At 39.0% G+C, this 24,979-nt stretch overlaps 1 protein-coding gene across 1 annotated transcript in view; it reads left to right on the top strand.

Annotated features, from left to right (window-relative positions):
• Positions 1–24,979, top strand: part of LOC120802559 (peripheral-type benzodiazepine receptor-associated protein 1-like) — a 61,434-nt gene that overhangs the window by 3,092 nt on the left and 33,363 nt on the right. The window contains exons 3-5 of the mRNA XM_040150490.1: positions 22,131–22,238; positions 22,621–22,749; positions 24,182–24,358. Coding sequence (XP_040006424.1) covers positions 22,131–22,238; positions 22,621–22,749; positions 24,182–24,358 — 414 coding nt within the window. The remainder of the gene's footprint in view (positions 1–22,130; positions 22,239–22,620; positions 22,750–24,181; positions 24,359–24,979) is intronic.

The following is a 24,979-nucleotide window of genomic DNA, read 5'->3' as shown; positions in this document are numbered from 1 at the left end:
CTGAGCTTCTAACTAGCACCATGGTTATTAAATCAAAAACGGATATATTAATATTGATCTAGCATGCATAAAACAGGTGGTATCACAGAATCTAGAATAATTTAATCAATATTCATTGTAAACTGGTATGAATGGCCAATTTTATGAATGGATCTTTTTACTGTTGGCATATCAAGTGAAGACACTGTTTAACTGTCAAATAATTTCCCCTTTGTCGAGCTAAGCTTAGTAAATGGCACTGTACTCAGGCATCAAAGTTTTGTAAAAAGGCAGCATTGGTGCAAAACCAGCAGCAGTACCATGGAGAACAAAATAGAACCTGCTAACATGTTTTTTTTCCTTAGCAATTATACACAGACAGTCAAACACTGTAGTACAACACAAAGGAGAACCAAACACTGGCTTAAAAACATTTAATATGACTGAAGTGGTATGATGTAAAATTAATGTTCGTGAATTTCTGTTCTGTCAGTGTTGCGGTTGTCAGAGCCGATGCATTCTGGGAAGTAAGGAGGGGCTAGCATATGTTTCTGGATCCCCTCTGTTTTGGAGTGGCAGAAGTGGGTCAGTGTGCTTCTGTCTCTTAAATTTAGGATCAAGTTTTCATTGAGAGGAAAATGAATAATTAACCTAATCTTAAACAATGTCTAAATAGCAATGCCCAATTGCCCAGCCTCATTGTTGTTTCATATTCCTTGCACAGCAGTGCGAAGCCATCACCTTTGTTATTACAGAAACTGGCACTGGGGTGAACTAAATTTTTAATGGTGTTCAATTGGGAATCCCTTTTAAAACAAGAATGGACTGGCTCATGCCTGTTTCTTTTAATCATGCCAGTTTTCTTTCAAGTGTATAAGGACGGCATCTACTTTTGTTCATTTTAGCTATTGTATATTTGCTTCCACTGACACTTTTTCTGTTTTTGCCTTAAAAATATTTGATTTTAACAGATAAATATGATACTGTACCTGAAATGACCTGAAATGTTCATATACAGTTCACCGGGAGAAACATGTTTATCATAAAGATGTTAGAAGCTCAGCTTAGCCTATTATAGTTGCCCAAATTCACAATGATAAAAGTACATTTAATGGAGGATAGAGTCCTGTACTTGAATTTTGGCATTTTCAAGTTAACTGCTTATCACTATCAGTGTGTAATTCTGCTGTTGTATCTGAAAAGTGGGGTGATACTGTGACAACACAGCCAGCTGATAGCTATTGAAAACTTGCTGCTTAGCTTTTAGCAAAGTTCCAAATAATGTTTCAGAGATGTTCATTTTCTTCCAAGTTCTAATTTAATGGACTCAATTTCATGTCAGATTTACAGTGTTTGACCAGCAGCCTGCTCCTCAACTGAACCATGATGGACGTGGCTAGATGATATGCTGTTTGACAAGCATTAACTTATGCTGACTGTTTGTTGGCTATTTTGCTGTCAGCACCTCTGTTCCCAATCGGGGAGTAGATTTATATTATCAAAGGAACTGAAGCAGAATAGAAATACTGTTCAGTGGAGTTCGTGCCAGAGTTGGTTTCAGTTTTGAGGCTACTAAAGCTGTGGTCTTGTGAGCACACTGGAATTAATAATGGAAAGGACTCAAATGCAGTGTTAGCGCAAAATAAGAAGCTCATGTCTGTGAGAGACAGAGAACATGTATGAGCTCGATATGTCTGGTCAGGATTTTTTTTTTAGCTTTTCTGACTATCAAAATCAAACCCTTTTCCCTGTGTTACTGAGTAAACATATGTTCACAACATATGTTAACATACTATCATTACATTCAAATGGGAATGATAGACAGTTAAAGGAAACAGATATCATTTTTATTTTCAGAGTTAGCCATTGTAAATGTGACAGTTTTAGTTATGAACATGCTGGCATTATACCAGAAAATGCCAGTTATAAAAATTGAGGCAAAATGTCTATTTTTAACTTTATTGCACCCAGCTATGGGTTTTCTACCAGTGAGCTTTAAAGGCTGCAACAAAGCAGTCACAAGTCTTGAACTTCAAACTACTTGTGATCTGTTGTAGATGATTTGAAATAGGCCATAAAAGAGGTGTTCAGATTGATATTGAGCAAATTAGAGTGACATTTTCTGGAGTAGACTATTGATAGATAGAATAGCCGGATGAAAATGTATGTCCATTCATTTGCAACAGGCCCACAATGGCATTAAAAATAAAATATTGTGTATACAAAATTGAACCAAAAGGTACTTTCAGCCAGCAAGCAGTTCCTGCCAGGCAATGAGAGAGAGGGTAGCTGCCACTCTTGACATTAGTAACTATTAGCCTTCTGAACTGATAATTTTTCAGCTTGCCGCTAGGATGCATTGATCCGATAGGCCAGATCTGTATCTGCACCAATACCATCCTGATTAAGTGGACTGAGTTTTGGACATTACATGACCAATCCACAATAAACAGTCCGTCACTGTCATTGTGAATTTCAGCATTTCTGTTGTCACTTGCATTTATCCAGTCACAGTTGAATGCCAGCTCAGTTTTTAGTTCTACAGCAATCCCTGACTTTGTGTTGCCTTACATAAAAATGATTCCAATTAGTTCTAAACAGTGAGGTATACAGATTTTAATTGGAGAAAAAAGAGAGCGTTGGTGTCAGGTCGGTGCTGGGAATCATCAAATACTCTTAAGTTGTGGTGTCAAAATCGTTATTGGTAAAGAAAAGTTGGATACGTGCATCCCAGCTTGCTCCCTGTGGCCCACTATGTGACCATGGCAACCACAGAAACCACATATAGGAAAATGATGCAGGAACTAAATTACCTGGTATTTGAGTTCCCTGAATTATAAACCTCAGTTTTAAAGTTTGATTAACTGGTCTGTATGTTTTTGATATTGGTTAGCTAATCTTGCTATATTTATCGTGTAATCATTTCATCTGCTTTAAGCTACAATCTGCCCAATTAAGCTACCTAATGATGGAATTAGGGTAGGTGGATAAAGGCAGCCTGTAGTGTATGATACAGGTTGTTAGTAGGATCAGAGGTAGCCGGCACCTGTGTTTCACCCTGCTGTTGCCCATTTAAAATACAGAACCCCAATGTCCCACAGTGGCAGATGCAGTGGTAACCATTCACTGTCTTAAGGCTTTTATATGATCATTTAACCCCCTATACAAATCCCCCAATTTTTGTCCCTAAGCCTGAAAATAGCATGCCCAACTCTCTTGATCCCTTCTGATTATAGATAATCATCACCTTGATTTCTCTGACAGATAACTCTGGACTTCATTGCTTAAGAGAGTAATTTTATGTGATAATTAACCCAATTTATAGAGGTACAAATACAGAGGTAAATATGCATTTCCTTTATTTTTTTACTTTCTTTTAATTTATTCTGTTTTTTTTTTTACTGCTGTGTTTTGTATGCTCGCCTGTTATAAAATAAGCAACTGCCACATAGATACTGGGATCTTAAAATGGTTTACACAGATAGAATTGCGAGGCTTTGTGCTTTTAAACGATGTATAGTTTGGTCAAGGTTGTGTGAGGATTTAACTAGATGCCAACCCAAATAACTTGACAAACCCCCGTCTTGGCTTGTATTCAGACTGCTGCTTGTTAAGGAGATTTATTAAGCTGCCTTGCCCATTTGATAGACAATTAGCTGGAGTGCTTGATTGTACCTCCTATACCAGAGGGGAGGGCAGTAAGGCTAAATAAACTAGCATCAAGTTTTGACACAGATTTTTATCTTTTGCAGCCTCAGACGCACTGTTGTACATGTTTTTTTTAATGTCTGTTTGTAAAACATGAATAGCGTTCATCGCCTTGTCAGACGTAATTTGTTTATATAGTGCACAACTGCAGTAAAACATTAGAATTAGTTTGGAATGGACGTACTTGTTCCTCTGCCTGCCTCCTGCAGCCTCCTTTGGTTGCAGTGTGTACTGCCTCTTGAACAATCAATAGGCAGCCAACATCATTCCAGCGTCATCTCCATGGAAACGAGCTCTAGTCGCAGTAATGATTGGGTCCTGTCTCAAAGCCTGCCTTTTTTGTGATAGGACGATTGCAGCAGTCCTCCCTACCCCCTCCTCTCAGCGACACTCGCTGTCTTACACACACACATTTTTCCCTTCGTCCTCTTTCTTCACCTTTATGGCGCTGTAACCAAGATGGGATTAAGCAGCTCTGTCGAGTCGTATAGGATCTGGATGAAATGCTTTTTTACACAGCAGCATCAATGAGGACAGGCTCACAGCTGAAGAGTCAACATGCCACCCACATCTCAGCCTCACTGAGAGAATGGGAACTGGAGTGGAGCCCTGTTAGTTAAATCATTTTCTTGTTTTTTTTTTTCTCCATAGCAAGTCTCCTCTTGTTTGATATTTCAGTTGGGCCTACATTCGCTGTTTCTGCGTTATGTAGGATAAGAATTGGAACAGTGTGTATTATTTCCGGACAAGCACGTATGAAAAACCTCCTCAGACGACAGAGCGGTAAGGCATGGAAGAGCAGGCTATGTCAGTGTAGTGAGCAGGACTCCGAATCTGAATGCTACACTGTGATGAATACTAAAAACAGTATGCTGAAGAATGCTACCAGGACAATGACATTCATTCAATTACAGTGAGAAGCCAAGGCCGAAAATATGTAATATCCCTTTAGAGCTGATTGTCCTCATTTTGGAAAACGTCACAGTGCAGAGCGGTAGGAGGTACTTTACAACTCCTGGTTTATATATAACTGATTTGTCTTGGATATGACACACTGACTCTTACTTTAACAGATTTTAAGCAAGGTACAAGACGTCCATTAGTGTCATTTTTGTCAGCTTAAACTCCCTCTGTATCGGGTTTTACACATTTATGAGACTCGTTTCGTTACTGACAACCATGGCAAAAACAATCCTTTGCTTGATTTCAAACACTTCACCTTAGCTGTGAAAAAAACACACCTGCTTATGAACTTTTGGAGAAAGGAAGGAAAGTGACATCTTTATCATTTTGAAGTCAATTTGCCACAGCTGATCTGTGTTATTCTCCTCCAGCAAATGAAAAGCCGGTAATGGCTTGGTCTTGGTTGGGCACCTCATTCGGTCATATTGATCCCATCTGCGCTGTTTGAGTTTGACAGAGTGATGTATGACCTGTGCACTCGGCCTGAGCAGCCCGAGCCTGCACCAGCACATGCAGAGATGGAGAGCCGTGAGGAGGCGGAAGCTCCTGGACAACAACAGCAGGAGTTTAAGGGGTCGGAAGAGCAGGTTAATACACAACATGGGCTCTTGGACAAGGCAGTCCCAACCACGGCTAATGTCACTTCAACATCATTGTTAGGAAAGAGACACCACTCGCTGTATGCAAACCTCAATGGTTTTGAAGTGGAAGGGACATGTAAGGTAAGTGTGGAATGTTTGTTGTGTCTTCCAGAATCACTCAAGATGGTTGACAGGAAAATTTTTGGGCCTGGAGACATGTGAGAGGGGTCTTGTAGTCCAACTAATATTAGAGTAAATGACATAGCATAGTGTAATATAGCATCACAATTCTTCTCAATTAAACAAAACAAACAAAACATTTTGGTGGGAGATGTTCAACCCATTACCCAAACCATGTTTTTGTTTTAATACCCTTTTCACTTTGCAAACTATGATATGTTATCTGGTTCTTCATATTCTATTAAATATATAGACCAAAGGAATCTTAAAACTGCAGGATTAAGTTTTACAGTATTACATTTTAAAACAGGTAGTCTGATTATCATCTGTATTGGATTACAGTGACGTTACACTGAATTTGTGTATGCAGCATGGTTTCTTAACACGTTATCTGGGACAGTGGTGCTGTAGAGTCAGAGGGTTAGCAGGTATTCTGCTGACCTATAATGACCTTGTCCCTAATTTCACACCTCTGCATATCCTGTTAGGAAAGAATATCCACTTAATGGTAGCCTGTTGAAAATCAGTGGGTAACCCATGTGATTGCCATGTAACTGATGGATGCTCATATAGTCGAACTAACAAAAGACATCTTTGGAATTTACTAATAAAAAATAATAAGTCTAGTATAATTTTTACACATTCAAAAACATCTGGAATAATTGATTGTGAGTGGTTTAATTCGTCTAAACATGTTAATAGAGTTGCACAGTTAATAGATAACTGTTTAAAGGTTGCAGATAGAGCCTTGTTGCTGTAGACATAAAAGACAGTACAGTGTCTTCATCCTAGACTGTGAAGAGCAACACATGAAGGCAGCTGAACCAACCTGGGCCATGTTGAGCCGCAACTCAGGAACCTGGCGAAATGTTTGCCTTCTTGAGTAAACTTTTAGTCATGTGTTTCTCTACACTCTCATTTCCATTTTAGTGTAACTTTATGTTCATCCTCAGGTGAATTTGGGATTAGCTGATTAGTTTATTGGAATCATAGAGTACATTGCTGGGAAAGGAATGCAAACTAATAGTTCCCAGCATTTTGGGTCATATCTTCTCTATAGCTGCTACTACAGAAAGCGTACTACAGCATGTTTAACCACCAATTCTTTCTTAAAACCTCAGTCCCTTTTCCTTTGTCTTATGGATTGAATGTATCCTTAGCTGTGACAAGATTTCATCATCTAAGCAAGGTAGTAATCTGTGTGCAACATTGCCTACTGTCTTTCACACCCCTGCCACTCCATTACCCAATCACCACAATCACAGTGTAGTAAAGACCCCTAATGAACTGTCAACACACAACCTGGGAGATGATCTGTTCTCGCAGAAGCTGAGAGGAGCATTAAATGATGCATTAGAAATGATTATTTGGCCATTTCAGACCAGCAGAGGCTGTCACTCTTAGATTATTGTTTATAATTACACAGTTATTTCAAGGGGGGGTACCACGAGCATTCTTTTGTTTCCTTATCACTAGTTCCAACAATAATTGATGATTGTGTGTTAGAACGCCAGGATGCATTTTTATGAGAATATAACAAATCTCTTTAGTTTTTTTTATAATAAGAGTGAAATGTTGTAAAAGGCTGAGCAGATATTGTACAGCAGAAGGAAAGTGGGTTAAACTGTAGCTGAAAAATTGCATTCATGTTCAGCAAACCCCCACATGAATTGGCTATGTTATAAATGGAATATATAGAAAGAAGGCTGGCTTTACTGTGTAGGTGATGTCAATCATCAGATCTCCAGGATCCAGTGTGGCTTAGCTCACAGAACAGAAAGTTATTCCATGTATTGTATTCCACATAAAGCTTTTAAATACTATTTTGGTTTTGTTTGACTAGAGGTTTGTTGGGGAAATATATATTTATCCTTATGAATTCTTATAAAAATAATGAACATTTTAACTGTTATTCATTTAAAGCATTGTGAAGATATTTAGACACAGTCTTGGACACAATGGAATGAAGCTTTAAGAAAGACAAGCATACCCCTTTGTCATTCTTTGTATAAAGGATCATGGTGGTCATGGTGGGATTAACCTTTTACTATATAATTATTTTGACTGTGGCAATGAGCATGGGTCCTAGCACAAAGGCTTATAACTTGAGAGGAGATTTGTATGCCACAGTCAAGCATTGTGTTTGTCTGCAGACATACTGCGAAAAGATGCACACCCTCTATTACTGACCCAAAATACATGAGGGCACTGGAGTGCTATTTGTGGCTTACATGTAACCGCCCTGCCACGTTTTGGTTCAGTGGTAGAAATATGTGCTTCAATGGACAATGAAAGAAGTTGGTAATAACATGACAGTCAAAGTATGTAAATATCTATTTTATTTATATTTGCCCCCTTACTCTTATTCATTAAGTAAACTATATTCTGCTGTATGCTGAAAAGAGACAATGAGCAGTGACCAAGAATCTTAAAAAATACGATTTCAGTATACAAGTGAGTCAGGATGATGACAATTATGTTTATGTACAAATTGGTCACAATTGTCTGGTATCAGTATTCCAGTGGCTACTGCTGCATCTGTCATTTAGAACCATTATAGAAAATATAATCTGTAAAGCAGTTGTCAGTGTCAGTCTTTCCACTTCATGGAGGAAAGAAGCATGCTTCCCCTGAAGGCTAATGAGCTTGTTGACTGTGTGGTGACTGTGTGTGACTGTAATCCACACTCTCTTTTAACACCTGTCTGGATACCATATGGTTGTCTGTCTAATGATTGTTGGGTTCACACAGTGTGAGTTCCAAATAGAGCTACTCTACAAAGAAATGAACAGCATCAATCCACTGAAGACAGTTATTTTATCTGATGACCCTACAATTACATTGATCCCTTGAGTGCTCAGTAACAGCCTAGGACATTATGTAGCTTGGGCCAGGTGGGCACAGTCTGAGATCCGTCGAAAGTTGTCTTCTTTTCAGTGTTGTACGAGTATAGATGTCTGTCCCAGGTTTAGCTTCACCCTAGTTTCGTAATAAGTATAGTTCTAATTCATAACAACAATGGTAATGCAATTATACCAGAGATTTATTTACTTTATCTGCAGTGGCCAGGTATCGTCTTACCTTTACCTTACTCAATTTAATTCAAGCCGCTGCCAAATCTGGTTATGAAAACAATTATTTTGGATTCCTTAGAAATATCTGGTCAGCCTGTTTCACTCTGGAGAATGTGCGAGGGTGTGCATGCAGCTCTGACAACATACTGAAGCTACTCTTTGTTTATACTGTATATGGGCTGCTGCTGTTCACACAAGGGATAACTTTATCTCAGCTGATCCAGTTAGCAAGAGCACTTCCCGCCTTGTAGAATAGCCCAAATATAAGAGTACTTGTTTCTCACTCAGTTGTCAGCTCTGTTTCTATAGCCTGTAAATATACGCTTTGTTACCTTGTCAGCTTGTCATTTCCTCTGCTGTGGATATAATGGCATATCTGATGCTCAAAGCAGCTCTATGACAAGTACCCTTAGATTTCTCAAGGTAAAATACAGTATTAAAGGGCAGATTTTCAAGTTCTTTGGTCATTTCCATTGTTTCTCTCACCAATGGAAATGAGCAAAGATTATTGTAAAGAAAATGTGTTTGGAGTTAAACACGTTCCGTCTGTCTGTGTGAGTTTACTCCCACAAACCAGAGACATGCTTGTCGGGTGAACTGAAGACTCAATATTGCCTGGAGGTTTAACAGCAGAAGCTATGTGTTAATTTGTTTGTTATAGAAATGGATGGCTGTGTAGGTTAGGCCCTTTATTTTGTATATACACCTGGCATAAATCAAATAGTTACATGAAAAGAAATAATCTAATTACCATTTAAAATAACAGATACATCCGAATGCTCAATCATTGGTGCTGAGGTATTGCTGAGTTACCTTTCTCTGTGTGTTACACTGGTTAAAGGTTTTGCTACTAATCGTTTGTTAAATGCAGAGTGGTGGGTGTTTGACGCACTGCTGCCAGCCCTACAGGTCATCACTGACCCAGTTTGTACCTATGGGAGAATAGAAAGTGGAGCGGTGTGTCTGTATAGAAGACCTGACAGTCAGATTTTACCATGAAGTGGCCTCTAATTTTCTGAAATTAATCAGAAATCTCAAAGAGGATGTATTCATGTCATCTGGGTAGAGTCTTTGAATAATGAGTCATGCACTTATTGTTCTGCTTCCGATGTAGCATGTGATGATGAACATAGCATCCACTGAGTTAGACAGACATGTATAAGGTTGATTAAAGTGTTGATTAAAACAATTAACTTTTTGTAATGTCATTTTTTTTGTCTTTTTTCACATGATTATTATGGATCTTTTAATTTTCTTGGCAAATCAGTAAACCTTGATATAACAATGCTAAACACTGATAAATTAAATTGTGCAGCATAGTGATTAGTAGTGATGATAGGACACACACCTCTGTGAACATTTAAGTGGTTTTCTGTCTCTGTTTTTCTGTCTCTATATTCTGTTAAAATGCAGTATTTTCTACATATCACTGTACATAGTATGTGTCATACATCGTGGGAAGAAAGAAAATTTATGATTTGTATTGCGTTACATAAATCCTTATAAATTGCACAAATATGCATCATAGTTAAAAGTAGGACTGCAACTAAAGCTTATTTTCACTGCTGATTCATCTGTTGATTATTTCAATTAAGTGATTCATCTCTTGGTCTGTTAAACATCAGAAAATAGTGAAAAATGTTCTTCTCAGTTTTCCAGAGTCCAAGGTACATCTTAAGATGTCTTGTTTTGTCTGAACAGTAGCCCCAAAACCAAAAGATATTCTGTTTACAACGATATAAAATAGGGAAAAGAAGCAAAGTCTCTCACTGGAGAAGATGCAAGCTGAGAATTTTGACATTTTGTCTTAAAAATTGCCTCAGAACAATCAAGTATCAAAATAGTTCCTGAATTTTCCATCTATTGATTAATCGATTAATCTACTAATTGTTGCAGCTATATTTAAAAGCTATAATGGCTTGACAGTATTTAAATTTTTAAACAATTTCATGTAAAATAAAATAAAATAATATTCCTGTAGCTGATTCTGTATGACTCCTTTTAGCTACAAGGTTCTTTTTTTGTATGAGTGCACATATGAAATGTGTTTTATTGGTCGGCCATGTTATGACTTGTGAATAATTGATAGAGCAGTGAGAGGGGAATCTCTGGGGTATTGGTCTCTCACCATATCCAAGCCCAGACATCACAGTCTTTCTGTGTGCTGTCTGGCTGCAACGAGGTGCAGACTGTCACTGTCTCTGTGGAACAAGGGTCAGACATCGTGTTCGCTGTCGCATTCACTTGCACTGTGGAGTCATGAACTTGGGGTATCACTTGCACACCATATACTGTTTGTAGGATGTACAGAATATATTGTATACTGTAGAGCATATCTTTAGGCGTTTACTCCTGAATGTTGCTTACTGTTGCACTGATTTGAATTGGTGAAGATTGAAATGTGGAAAAAGCTGTTGGATGTGGATAAAATGTTGATAAAATCGGTTTACATTCACAGCCCTGCACCCACGCTGATACATATTTGGAGTCCCATAACAGCTCTCCGCTGTCTGTGACATTTCTGCGTCATTTGGCCCTGGTTCTAAACTGCTAGCGAGACTGAACCCATGATTACCTGTGTTCTTTCTCACAATGGGAAATGCTTTTTGCCTGGAGGAGGAAAGGGAGACTTATTCTGCTGACCCGATTAATGTCAGAAAAGGTCACTCTGGCCTTTTATTACTGAAAGGCCTCTACCAGATATACATTTATTGAACGTGACTTGTAAAGGTTTATTGTGGAACACTGTAATAGTGTTTAGTTATTTGAATGGTGCAAAATTATTGACTGTCTAGACCTGCTGCTGTCCTCTCCTAGACAGTGTGTATTCGATTAGCGTGTGTGTGTGTGTGTGTGTGTGTGTGTGTGTGTGTGTGTGTGTGTGTGTGTGTGTGTGTGTGTGTGTGTGTGTGTGTGTGTGTGTGTTTGTGTCTGTGTGTGTGTGTGTGTGTGTCTGTGTGTGTTGTTAAGGGTTCTGTCATGTAGAAACTAATTTCCAAGCCTGGTCGGCCCCTTGTTGTTATCAATATGTTAGATATGTCTACCTTATGGCTAAGCCTGCTTGTAGATCATGATATAACATGATCTGTACAGAACAGAGAGATATACTGTGTTTTTAAGGTCAGCCTATTTTCTTTATTTTGATTGTTGCCTTGGATCAAAATGCGTCCTGATTTAATGTATTGAAGAGTAACGTAGTTCAAAGGTAGTGTTAACTCCCAGTGTCAATGACAGTCCAATCAGTATTTTGTAACATCGCAGACAAGTACTCAAACCTCTTGAGCAGACAGAAGTATGATAGTTTTTAGGCATTTAGTCTGATATTCTGTTAAAATAAGTATGTAAGTAACAATAGTTGAGCATGTTGGCTCAGGACTGGTGATAAAAGTCAAGGGAATTCCCAGTGTTCGCGAAGAATTTGTCTCCATGGTGGAAACAGACTGGGGAACATTTTAACCTTCTATCACTTGAGCTCCAGGTGATGAGATGCTGGCTTCAGTGATAACAGTGACGGAATAGTAGGAGTGATTTATTTATTTTTTATTTTTTTGGCAACATCAAGAGCGGCAATAAGGTCCTTGTGGATCTGGTGGGATGCATTTTTTTCAATTAATTTTAGGCACTTCCATCTCTTTTCTAAGTGCATGGTGGCTTGTGGAGGTCAGTCCAATCTGTGGGTATGGTATTGTAATTTGCTCACTTCAATTGTTTTTAACAAAGCTGCAGTTAACAAAGGCCTATACTATCTTTGTTAACTGGAGGCTGCATATGTACCTCAGTCACATATGCAGCCACAATACGTAGATGCTATGTGATTCCATTGTAGTGTTGCTTTAATTTTGCTTTTTTACTGTACAAATACAGCAGACATACACACACCATGTTGACAAAGTGGCAAAGGAACGAACAAAGACTGCAAAATTAGTGTTTTAGGAGAAATACAATATTCAATATGTGAGTAAATGTGCAATTTAATATTACACTGTAGTGCAAAAGCAGTCCAGAGTTGAGTAGAGGACGATGTGGGAACAGGGTGCTATCACTTATATATGTCTTCCTTACTTGATGACTGCTGTGGTTTAAAAATGTCAAAGCAGGTTCAGTAAAACCATTTCTAAGTGTGCCTGTTGTGCTAGACCACAAATTAAGTCATGGCTGTTATGAGGGCAGGTGGTCGAGGCGTTTGTATGTATATGCAATTTTCTTTGACAAGATTAAGGGTTATATGCTTTGGAAGCTCTCAGGGTTGAGCCTGTGGAGGGTTGGGGGAGAAACAAATCATCTCCACTATATTCTGTCTGTCTCCGCATCTTTTCTGGTGAGACTCCACTAAAAGGAATAATTTGGCAACCCCTCCTTCTGGTTGTCTTCTTACTTTTAAAAAGCCAGATGCTCTGACACCTTATTAAGTCCTTGGAGGCTCAGGTGGTTGTGACATTTTTAGTTGTGGACTATGAGATGATGAGGTAGCCATGCTAGTATGGATTTTAATTACTGTGTCTGTAGGAGAGTGTTATAATAGCTTTATAAGGGAGAGGGCTAAGACAGCTCCAAGCCATAATAGATACAGGATCTGAAAGCTGAAGGGATGAGTTATTCATTACAGATGCTAAAACATAGTGACCATGTCTTCCAGGTTGATTTCTTAACTTGGATTAAGCGTAAAATCACTTCTGGCATAATAGATGAATTAGCCCATTGCTTCATGAGAATAGATTATGACATGTGGCTGCAGCTTGACTTCAAGGGAGACACTAGACAGTATGAACTCTCTAGTTTACATCCCATCACTGGATGTAAACTAGACAGTTCATACCACATAAAGCTAATGTGCCGAAATGTATGCACATCTTATATTCTAAGCTGTGGAAGGGAAAAGACACTAACGAGCATTTCCAATGAATTTTATTTTTGTACAACCTCACCCAGAGGACGTTTGTATGAGGTGTGGTGGAGGTAGATTGCTGGACGCATGTGGGGCGAGTAAAGGGTTGTCTCATGTTGGTTCTTTGTTCTCTTACGCTGTTTGAGAGACCCCCTAATCTGTCACCGTCAGGTACCCCGGGGAGATGAGTCGTGATAAATACAGGAGGGGATTTTAGAGGACACTTAAGGGAGCCTCTTCATGACTTATATATGAGTAAAGGGAGAGAGCTGCTGTTAATAAACCACCTTGGGCCATAAACAGCTTTGTGGTTCTTTACATGTGTTTTTTTTTTTTTTACAGAGATAAAGAGTATCATTGATTTGGCTCTAAATTGTAACACTTCACTGACATTGTCAAGTCCATTAGTATCCACTTCAGCGGAAGGGCAGGCATTGCCAGTCTTTGCTGGATATTGTTTTTCTGTTTCTTGCCTCTGCTAATTAAAACTGTGTTCAGGAGTCATTTCTCCGACCATGTGGTGTTTGAGGGTTGGGTCTATCGTAGGAGGCTTTTCCCCTTTCATTATTGCCGCGAGCAGACAAGGCGTGGATTAATTAAGGCACATTTCCAGATTCAGCAGACTGCCTACTGCGTACCAATCCTCTGAGCGACACTGCTGAATGAAAGTCAGCAGCAGGTACCTTTAGGTCGTGAATTGTTTATGCTTATATAAAGATTAATCTGTAGTTTCTAAAAAGCCAGAGTAAAAAAATATAGGCATGATCATAACCAGACTCACATTTGAGAAACTAAAAGACTCTCTTTGAAAAAAGGTGCCTCTAGTAGAATTGGAACAGTATACCAGTATTGTGATGCATTGCCATAAAAACAATGATTATCCTATTGGAAAAATGTCTTTTAATGTTTAAGTACAGTGTTACTGCTGAGCCTTGCTTTCTTAACTATGCATGCAGCAGACCTACTGAATTTCAACAGTGTGTGTAACTGTTTTTTATTCAGTTTCTACTATGTGTTATCATTTTTTCCATCCAAGCCGTCAGCACTAAGCTTTGTGCTGTTTCTGTGGGAATGACAGAAGAACACTGGCAAACAACCAGTGTAAATAAAGGTTTTCATATTTTCAAGTCCAAATCCACAGTTGGTATAATTAGTGGTGTATTGATGTATTGCCTTTGCAGTAGACCCCAAGATTGAATGGTTTCAGTTGTGATACATCTGTATGGACTTTGGCTGAAATTATGTTGTACACCAATGGCATATTCTAGCTTTTATACTGGTACTTCAATTATCATGTTCAAAAGAGTTAACAATAGCAAAGCGTGTGTTTGTATACTCCTATGTGCATGTCTGTGCCTTTGTCTTGCTGTCTCCTTAGAGGCTTGTAGTGGGGGATTTCTAGCTGTCAGCTGAAAATGCTGATGTTGGTGTTTCTGTGGAACCAGACTGTAGACATTTCCATACGCCTTACAAAAGCTTGCTGTGGATCTCAGACAAAAGGATAATCTGGTTGTGTGACCTTATGAATATGTAAGAATAAGCCTCCGAATATAATAATGACTTATTTAAATCTTTGTTGATAGGTACTGTAACTAAAGTTGTCTTATTATGTCAGAAATATAACAAAAAATTTACATATGCTCTCTTCCTGTCTCTGTAGCCATTTGTAGTATTCTTACATTTTTTGTAAACAGTTCTTGCATATGTATTTTTTTCTGCTTTGTTTTTGTTTAATATAGATATTAATCACTACTGTGAGGTCTGGTGTATGTCGTTTTGACATTGGCCTTGGTGGAGGTCTGAGCTCTACTGAGTGCATATTGTCGTTGTATCTGTGATAGTTCTCAACTTTATAGAACTGCCAATAAGATGCCCTCAAAGAGGATGAGTTCCAGAAAACCTCTAGGGCATTTTGATTTAGGCCCTCAGAGGCATATAAAACAGTAACTGACCCAGATATTCAAGAGGCATTTTAGCCTGCTCTCTTTACAAAGCGCAGATATTGCAAGGTTATTTTTGTTATGTTTTGTTTTGTTTTTTTTCTCTACGAAAACTTTTTTTTATGATAAATAAGACTGAAATTACTCTGCATTGCTCAGGTTGTTGGTGCTTTCAAGGTCAGTACCATATGCTAGTCCAGGAACCACCTGCTGTGTTACCAAACTGTGACAGCCATGTGATAGTAGAGTTTGTACCTCTGTGGGATTACTTTGAGTTTTAAGTATAAGTATAGTCCCTTTCACAAGTGGGACCCAAAAACATTTTCACTGTAGGTGAAAGTATTTTTTTTGTGAAAGGGGCTTCTGTTTGAGAAGCTGTTTTGTAGACCTGAAAGTAAAACTCTCTTTGTGATAGTTTGATAAGGCCAAAGTGATTCAACTCCTTAGGCAAAGGATACACCCGATAATGGTGTTATAATGAAAAGCTGACCCAGATGGCATGGAGTCTTTTCACAGCACAAAATATATCACACAGCACCAATCAGCAAAGGCTCATCCACCATGCCTTTATCTGCTGCACTCACACAAGAGTTCTCACAGCAAAATCGCTCCAGTAGGACTATAAATTATTACCTTTGACTAACTGAGTTGTTAATTTTACGTGTTCCGTAATCACATTTTACTTGGAATTTCAGATGAATTCCCAAATATGTTATGAATGCAAACAAAATACTTTTTCCCAGCTTCACAATCAAATAGAATAATCAGTTGATGATGAAACCATGATTGAACTGTTTCCCCGCAAGTCTAGATGAAATCAGGCACTGCTCATCACCTCCCCAACACCATCCCAATGGTGAAGAATGTTGGTAGCAGCATTGTGCTGTGGGGGTGTTTTTCAATGGCAGGGACAGGGAGACTGGTCAGGGTTGAGGGAAAGCTGAACGGAGCAAAGGAGAGACATATTCTTAATGAAAACCTGGTCTAGCATGCTCAGGACCTCAGACTAGGCCTAAGGTTCACCTTCCAACAGGACAATGACCAGCACACAGCCAAGACAATGCAGGCGTGGCTTAGGGACAACTCTGTGAATGTCCTTGAGTGGCGTAGCCAGAGTCCTGACTTGAAGCCTATTGAACATCTCTGGAAAGACCTGAAAATGGCTGTTCACCAACAATCCCAATCCAACCAGAGCTTGAGGGGATCTGCAGAGAGGAATGGCAGAAAATCCTAAAATCCAGGTGTGCAAAGCCTGTTGCGTCATACCCAAGAAGACTTGAGGCTGTATTCGCTGCCAAAGGTGCTCCAACTGAGTAAAGGGTCTGAATACTTATCAATGTGATACTTCAGTTTTTCCATTTTAATTTAAAAAATGTGTAAAATTCTTGTTTTCTGTTATCTTGTTTTCACTTTGTCATTATGGGGTATTTAGTGTAGATTGATCAGGGGGGGAAAAAAATTTTGCATATTTTTTAGCATAAAGCTGCACCATAACAAAATTTTAAAAAAAGTGAAAGGGTCTTAATTCTTTCTGAATGAACTGTATGGTACATATGAGTGCTTTATAGACCATGCAGGCTGTAGACAGTACCATTATTGTAATCAGTGTCAATGTAGTTTTTATGGTGTGAATATGTTTTTTATAACCAGCTTGTATCCACCTTTATTTTAGACAGATTTAAACACAGCATAAGGATATGGCTCCATTAGACCCATCTGTCCTGCCCAGTGCTCAGGCTCTCCTGACACACGTTTTTGTAGAGAACCCTGCCCTCCTGCTACTGAGTTATATCTGCCTTGCTTACTGAGCCAGGCCCATGTGAAAACAGCACTGCTCTGAGAGAGGAGATATAGCTGAATGATAATACACTCGCCTCACCACCAGCATCCTTTTTCTGTGGCAGCAAGAAAAGCAAGAGCAGGGCGGGTTTCAGTTTGTAAGAAGCCAACATCACTTCATCCTTAAATAAAAGCCTCCAGTGTATTTCAGTATGATTCCCAGGGAACAATTACAAGACATGGACAGAGTCCAAGATCATTAGAATCAGAATGGAGGCAGGCGGAGGCTGAGTTCACTCTGGCTGGCCTTCCTCTCAGGTGATTGATTGGGCTTAGGCATCGTCATCGTGAGAGGAAGACTGGGACACTGGGACCGGCTGACTCCTTAGACTGACAGCAAATTAACTCTCAAGGACACAAAATGTTAGAGCTGAGGCTACAGTACGTCTCTTTGAATTGTTAAAGAATGTTTGCTAGTACCCTGCCCTTATATGTTAGGAAAGGCAACAAATCATGGTGTTGTCTTTTTTCCAATAACATCTCCTCAGCAAATCTGAAAGACTAACTTGGGTTACAACAGCTTCTGCTCTGGGTAGTTGTAATGTGAGCATCACTTTAATGACACTGGGTGGTGTTATTAAATGTAAGTGGTGTCTCCTTTTGCCATTAGGTTACTTTTATAATGCCTCTCCCTTCTTCGAACAGTCTGCTGCTGTTCTAGCAACTGGTAATTCAAACTGAACACTGCTGCCTCATTTTAAATGCTTTCCATTGGTATTCAAACCTTCCTATTACCCCTAATATGACCCCAAGCAATTAATATGCACCCTTTGTAGTTAATAACAAGACATCCCCCGTCTTATTGCCTTATTGTTGTAATTTGAATATTTGGTTTTAACAGTTTGACTTGTGTAGTTTTTACATTTACAGTGTTAACATTTTAATAACAGATAGATCTTTCTTTTGCCATGAAGCAAACCAAAACTCCCATGCAGGACATAAAATCTGAGCTGAACAGCACTGAACTAGTAAACCACTGACAGGCCTTTATTGTCAAGGAGCTACAAGAATTATTGACATAACCACTGAGATTAGTGACTGACTTCTCTCTATTTGTTTGATTGAAAATTAGTTCATATTAATATTTGGATATTGTCAGCAGATTAGTCTACTATGTTTCAAGGGAGTAAGGGTAGAGAAGCAGCCACAGTGAACTTTGTAGTTGAAGAGGTGCGGGTAATATTAAGTGGAACATCTTAATTTTTCTGAGTACAGAGCCTTTTTTGTGTCTCATTTGTGCTTATTGCTTTATACTCTGACTGTCTGGTATAAATGTTAAGCCTGTCCTAAAGCAGTTTTTATTTTTTTCTTATGCTTAAGTACAATGCGATATTGTTAGGAGTTGTTAGTTACAGTAGGAGTAAATTGTTTCATGTCTTAATGCTTTTTAAATGTGTCTAGAAATAGACCATATTCCCATGAAAGAAACATTGCATTTGACTAGATTTTAAGAATATACCTGATATTTCTTACTTGGAGCACTCCCTTATCCCTAACATTACAGTGCAAGAGATAAATCAAGCCAAGACAGTTGAATAAGCAGTGTCCCTGTGTCCCTGAAAAAATCCTCTATCATCAACAAAGCAAATAGTCTGGTCATGAATTGCTGTTCATAGGTTTTTATGACAAGCTATACACTTTTGTTTCTGTATGTGCCCTAATACATCATCTAGAGAGGATGAGAAGAGAGGGTCTCACACACTGAATTATTGGGTTGGCATTTTTGTCTATGTGTGAGTGTGAGTGTGAGTGTGAGAGTTAGCGGTTTCTTAAACTCAGGACCTGGTCAAAGTCATTTCTCGCTAGGTTCCAACCCCACTTGTGCTCCTGACCAGAAAGAAGAGCATGCAGAGTATTGGTGGATGTTTTGCGATAGCTACTTGTTCTACTAAAAGCACCAAATGTCTTTACTAGGACGTCACTCAGTAGAGCGCATACCTCTGCCAAGGCCAATGTCAAACTACATACACCAGACTTCAGAGAAAAAAATTCAAATTCATAGTAAATGATCTGGATCTGCCCCAAATTTTCATGGGTTCTTCCTGGCCCATGCCCAATCCGTCCACCAAGTTCGGTACAAATCGGTTCAGTACTTTTTACATAATTCTGCTTACAAAAAAAAAAAAACAACAACAAATAAACAGACGGGTGAAAACATAACCCTCTTTGGCAGAGGTAATAATGTGTGACCAACAGTCAGAGGCATTAGTTTCTGAAGCCTCAAGAATCAAGCATAAGGTAAAATAACAATAAACAGAATGTTAGGACATTTCTGTCTTCATTTTAATTCAGACAGCTCTCTTACTTTATGTTCTAACAATTTATTTTGACTTTATGGTAAAGAGAGGAAACAGCTAATGAAAGAATGCCAAAAAATGAATGTAGTTTTGTGGCTGCATCTCTGATAAACGAACATGGTCAGCACTAACTGTGGTGACAAAACACATTGCTTTTGTGTGGCTGCTTTGCAGTAAAAGCCCCTTGGGTTTTACCAGTTGTACGCTTTTATTTTGAAGCAGCAGCAGTTGGATGACCCATTCGCATCAACAGGAATTTAATATAGCTATATAGAGAGTGAACAATAAAGAAAGAAGCTGGTATTAATGAGATAAAATTGTTCTTGATTATATGTATGTATCATTTTAATTTGAATCCCTTTTGTTTAAGTAGGCAGTCTGAATCCAGTTTGGGAATGGTGGACTTCGCCATTACTAATAAAATTACCATATAGAGAGATAATTACTCTTTGTAAATAAATTGAATGCATATTGCAGAAAAAATGCCGACCATAAAGAGTATCAAAAATGTGGTTTGATTTAATGAAAACCTTAAGGATATAACTTAAAGTCAGCTGATGCAATGGCTTCAAGTAGTTTCCTTGGCGAATGTCTGAGGCACAGTCATGCTTAACCAGAATATTGAGATGAAGTTTTGTCTCACAGTATTTTAGCTCTGTGCCAAACTGTGCCCAAAGAGAGCATTCAGATATAAAGAGAATGTACTCACTGATTCAGTGCCTGTATTGATTATAAATGTCATCTGTGAAACATCTTTTTTGTCTACAGTGCAACATAGTAATCACATCTTTGCTTTGACTGCAAGCTTTTTACAACTAATTTAGACAGTATTGGGAATTTACTAAAACATGCACTTATTTGGGGAAACTGCAGTGGGTTTGCCCATCACCAAGTGATATTGTATTTGTAACTCTTTCCCTCAACTATCTTAAAATTCTGCCACCTCTATATGGACGTTTGTGCAGATTAATATGTATTGTTGAATATCATTAATTTTTCCAGGTTACTAGATCATGTGTTAATGATTTCATTCAAAATAAAGTGTTTGCTGGTCTCTATGGTCTTACCCAGAAACCATATGGTCTTTCTGGCACTAGTTTGTAACCCACTAACTAGATATTTAGACAGGATGGCCACTGTTACCATCACAGTAGTATTGGAAGATAAACACACAAGAGCCTCAGCTGCTTGTTTAGTAAACAGCTGGTCATTAGTGTTGACTAAAATCACAGGTACAGTAGCATTAAAAACCCTCCAGGGAGCCACCAGATCGCCCATCATCTGCAGTTACCAAGACAACATAATCTCACAAGATGATAGTTACATGTTTTTTTTTAGTGCACTTAACATTAGTCTTTGTGCTGTTACAAAAGCGTTATTGTAGCAGAGGGCTATTTCAGGTTAGTAATGAGGTCCCAAGAGTATTATGGAGATATACAGTAATGGAACACATCTGAACAGGTTTACTGGTGTTTCACATGTGGAGCCATCTGTGTGCTTTTGTCATATTGAGACACTACAGTATGTGGTCTACCACAGTGCTCCTTTCTTTATCTGTCTGTGGGTTGCAGTAGCTGCGGGTAGGGACATTCTGACTGTTTCACATTAGTCAAACTGACCACAGGTATCGCCCAGCAGTATTACCTTTCTCAAGAGTAATTGCTTTCTCATCATACTTAACCAGTCAAAGTGATTCTAGGTGACTGTTTTGTCGAATGTGTTTTAGTCTGAGGAAAAAGCCCTCCCCTCACCTCCAGCTTATCCATTCACCCTGTCTGCCCATCTGCTCTCACTGTAGCCATTGCATTTATGTGTGCCAGGTCTGCTCTCAACCTCTCCCTCTGTGCCTCAGAGCTCTTTTAGAGCATGTCTGACACAGAGGCACTGGGGCACAGTGGCATCACCACTTCCAGGTTTGCTCCACATGGATGATAAGCACCCATGACAGCTCTGATCACCACATTGACTATCTGCCACATTGACTGCTGCTTTGTTCAGCTGTCCTTTCACAAACAGTTCACAATAAAAAGGTTATTGGTGCACTACCCAGGACTGTGTGTATTGTTTTCAATACATGAAAACTGGCTACAGTCATTAAATATACATCAGGTTTAGGAACTATCTTTGGGAAATAGTTGGATGCCTTTCCTCAGTTCTCTATTTCTAACCAAACAACTGTTATCACAGTCCATCGCCCCAAGTTTTAAAAACTATATCCCGATTAAATCTGTGACGCAGTAAAATGAGTCAAAAAGGAATGTGTCCGAATACAGTCTGATCATTTTGTTCTTGCCCTCTCGCTCTCTCAGAGGAAGAGCAAGAGCAGCGCTCTCCTGCTTCATATGCCGAGTTAGTGTGGTTTAATAGGTGTTCAGAGCCAGTGGTATACTGATTGAGTTGGTCTAATGAAAAGCTTTTTTAGTGGGCTGTCATCTGTCAGCCACCATTAGATAGTACTATGTAAACACTGGCTGATAGCAGGAAAGGCTTTTCTGTAACTGACTGATGGATCATAATTCAAGCAGTTCTTTAGAAGTGAAAATCGATCTCTGTTTCACTCTTCAAAAAAAAAAACACCAAACACCAATACTCTTGTGTGTCTTGGTGTTTTATAAAAACAAACAAACAAAAAAAAACAGCAGTCACTAAACTCTAAATCTGTTTTTGTTGTACTTGTTTTTCAGAATGGCTCTGAGTATGTGTTCCTGGTACGTCAGAACTCTGAACTCTTGCGAGCCCTTGATGAGCTGGAGAAGACTTGCACCATACTGAGGGAGGAAAATGGCTTGCTGGTAAGATTAAATATAAATGTGTCTTGACTAAAGGCTTCCTAGAAAGTGGGCCAGGTGCACAGGTCGAATAAATCATCTATATTTGCATTGTTTCAGTTAGGTGCTGTAACTTGCTCTGTTTCTTTTTTCACAGTCATTTATTCAGTTTATAAATAGATAACTAGTTTGTCAGCATGTTGGCCTTCCCTCATGAATGTTCTGAATTTCCACTGGTAACACAGGCAGATGATATAAAACCAGGAAGTGTGTTTCTGACTCCCTCTTCAAACCATTAATAAGCCTTCCTGAATTACTGTTTGTGTGACTTTCTTGTTTGGCATTGCTGTGTTAGTATTTGCTGCAGGCATTGTCTGATGATGATGTTTGTTTCCTTTGTGTTTAGCGGAAGAGCAGCGCCCCAGAGACTGAGGAGAAGGTCAGGCGGCTGAGGAGAAAGAACACAGAGCTGGCTGTTCTTGCTAAAAGGCTGGAAGAGCGAGCTCGAAAACTGCAGGAGGCCAACCTCAAAGTGGTATACCACACAAATAAAAAACCTCTAACATTTTCGCAGCGAACTGCTGAGCCCTTTTGCCCGCACTCTGACCCAAATGCTGGGAGTGACTCATTATCAAGCACCACCATCCAAATCACCACATCCCCCTAATGTTCGGTAATGAGTTGAATGGAATATCGGAGCATGTGATGAATTGGAGCCTTGTTGAAAAATACCAGCACCCTATTGGATTATTTAATGCATCACTAGAATAGTTACAAGAACTGAGTTTTCAGTAGGAAGTCCAGAAAGTGTTTTATATAAATGCAGCAAAGAAATGAACAAAGACTACATAAAACAAACCAAAGATCAAACACAATAGTTGGCAGTTTACAACATTTAACTTCCTCATGAAACACTTCTTGAATTCAGTATTTTTTAAAAACATGATCGCAACACCTGTAATTGGACATCGTCTTGTATATTGGTTTTCTTGTTTTACAACAGGGCTTACTAGTTAGGTATCATCTGTTCCTCCTCATACACCTAAATATCAACTTCTGTTTTTCAGTTTAAAGGATTGTATGTATGTAAAAATGTATAAGTATAGGTTACACATTTGGTAATACGCTGGTTAAATCCCTCTCCATGTGTGCAGCAGCTTGTTAGACAGAAGACAAGAAGCTAAATATGTTGTGCTGTTTGCTGCACTGACAGCATAAAACACTAAAATATGCAGTAGCTTCAGCAAAATGTGTCTTTAATCCCTGACCACTTTTTAATATAGTAGGTAGAAATTGTTATGCAGTATATCCAGGCATCTTTTTTATTGACATACAAGTTTTTCCCGGAAGATCCAAGTGTGATGAAAACACAACTAAAAAAGTATCTTCAAATCAGATCAGGCTGATGCATATCTCTTAAAAATGACAACAATTTCATGATGAAATCTCATCCAATACAATTGTATTGAATTGTGAAAGTGTTCTAATGAAAAGCTGCATGATGCACAGTATTTCTCTTTGAAGTCTGAAGTAGTATTTGAAGCATGCTTTTGACATAACAGAGTACGGATCTTGAAAGAGAAACAGCCCCCAGCTTCTTAGTCTACCTAAAGTGCTACGGGAGATAGGCGGTCTCCTTTAGGAGATAGGCGGTCACTGGCTGCTGTGTCACTGGCTGCTGTGTATTCTGTGTGCACCTGTATCCCCCCTTACCTCCTGTTGCTCACTGAAGGAAAGTGCAATGTAGTTCTGGTTAAACAACACCACCAAAAATTAAAAAATATTTTGCGAGTTCAGCAGGATTTATTAAACTGCTGTTTTTAGGCTGGATCTAATGGACTGATTCTAATCATAGTTTTTTTAGAAACTGAGTGAGTTTGCTTCATTACTTGGTATTGTTTGTAGCCAAAGTGAGATCCGCCTCCTCTGTGGGGATTAGAACATATTTCCGTCTTGCTCTTGTATAGGTGAATTCCCCGTCCCTGATGAGACCCGGGTCTGTGGAACAGTACAAGAGGGCGTTTGCCCGTCAGCGGGCTCGTGACCTCGCCCAGCACGCTGATGCACTGCTGTCTAAGGACAAAGAGATTGCTGCCCTACAGCAGGAGTGCAGAGAACTGGAGGCACGGCTGGGCACCACTAAGGTACACATAAGATGGTTCCTCTGTAAATAGTTATCTCAGCAAACATTGAACTGTTGTCATAAACTTGGACTTGGGCTCATTCTTGACTGAAAGACGGATCAAGTTTAGACCACTGCTCTACTTAACATATATCTGACGGTCATTAGTCTTCCAAGTTTTTTGCTCTACTGTGCTACGTAACCCTATCTCAACCCCCCTACTAATCATCCCTGCCACAGGCTCATAATGTCACAAGCTTGCTCTCTGCTGGACAACATGTGCACTACTCATCCTAACTCCCTCCTAAACCCGTATTACAAAGGCTGCGTCACTGCTGATGTCTAGATGACAGTGCAGGAATAGGCTGCCTTTCTAAGTGCCTGTTTTTAATTACTGATCCAGTGACTTAACAGCTGATACTCCTGAATGTGAACATCTGTTGTGTTTAATAACGAAAGGTCTTACAGGGTGAGCTGTGCATTGATCTAGTGAGAATGTCTGTGCTGGATCTCTTGTTCAAACTAAACACATTTTCACCATGTGATAAGGGTGACAGGGAGGGTAAAGTGCTGTACTCAAGAATGTAAAAATAAAAATATATTGTTTTTTTCTACACAGTGTCCCCTCTGATTGTGCTTTTAG

The sequence above is a fragment of the Xiphias gladius genome, chromosome 17 (assembly GCF_016859285.1).
Source record: "Xiphias gladius isolate SHS-SW01 ecotype Sanya breed wild chromosome 17, ASM1685928v1, whole genome shotgun sequence".
In the NCBI taxonomy this organism is placed as follows: Eukaryota; Metazoa; Chordata; class Actinopteri; order Istiophoriformes; family Xiphiidae; genus Xiphias; species Xiphias gladius.
This window is presented reverse-complemented; position numbering and strand designations above follow the sequence as displayed.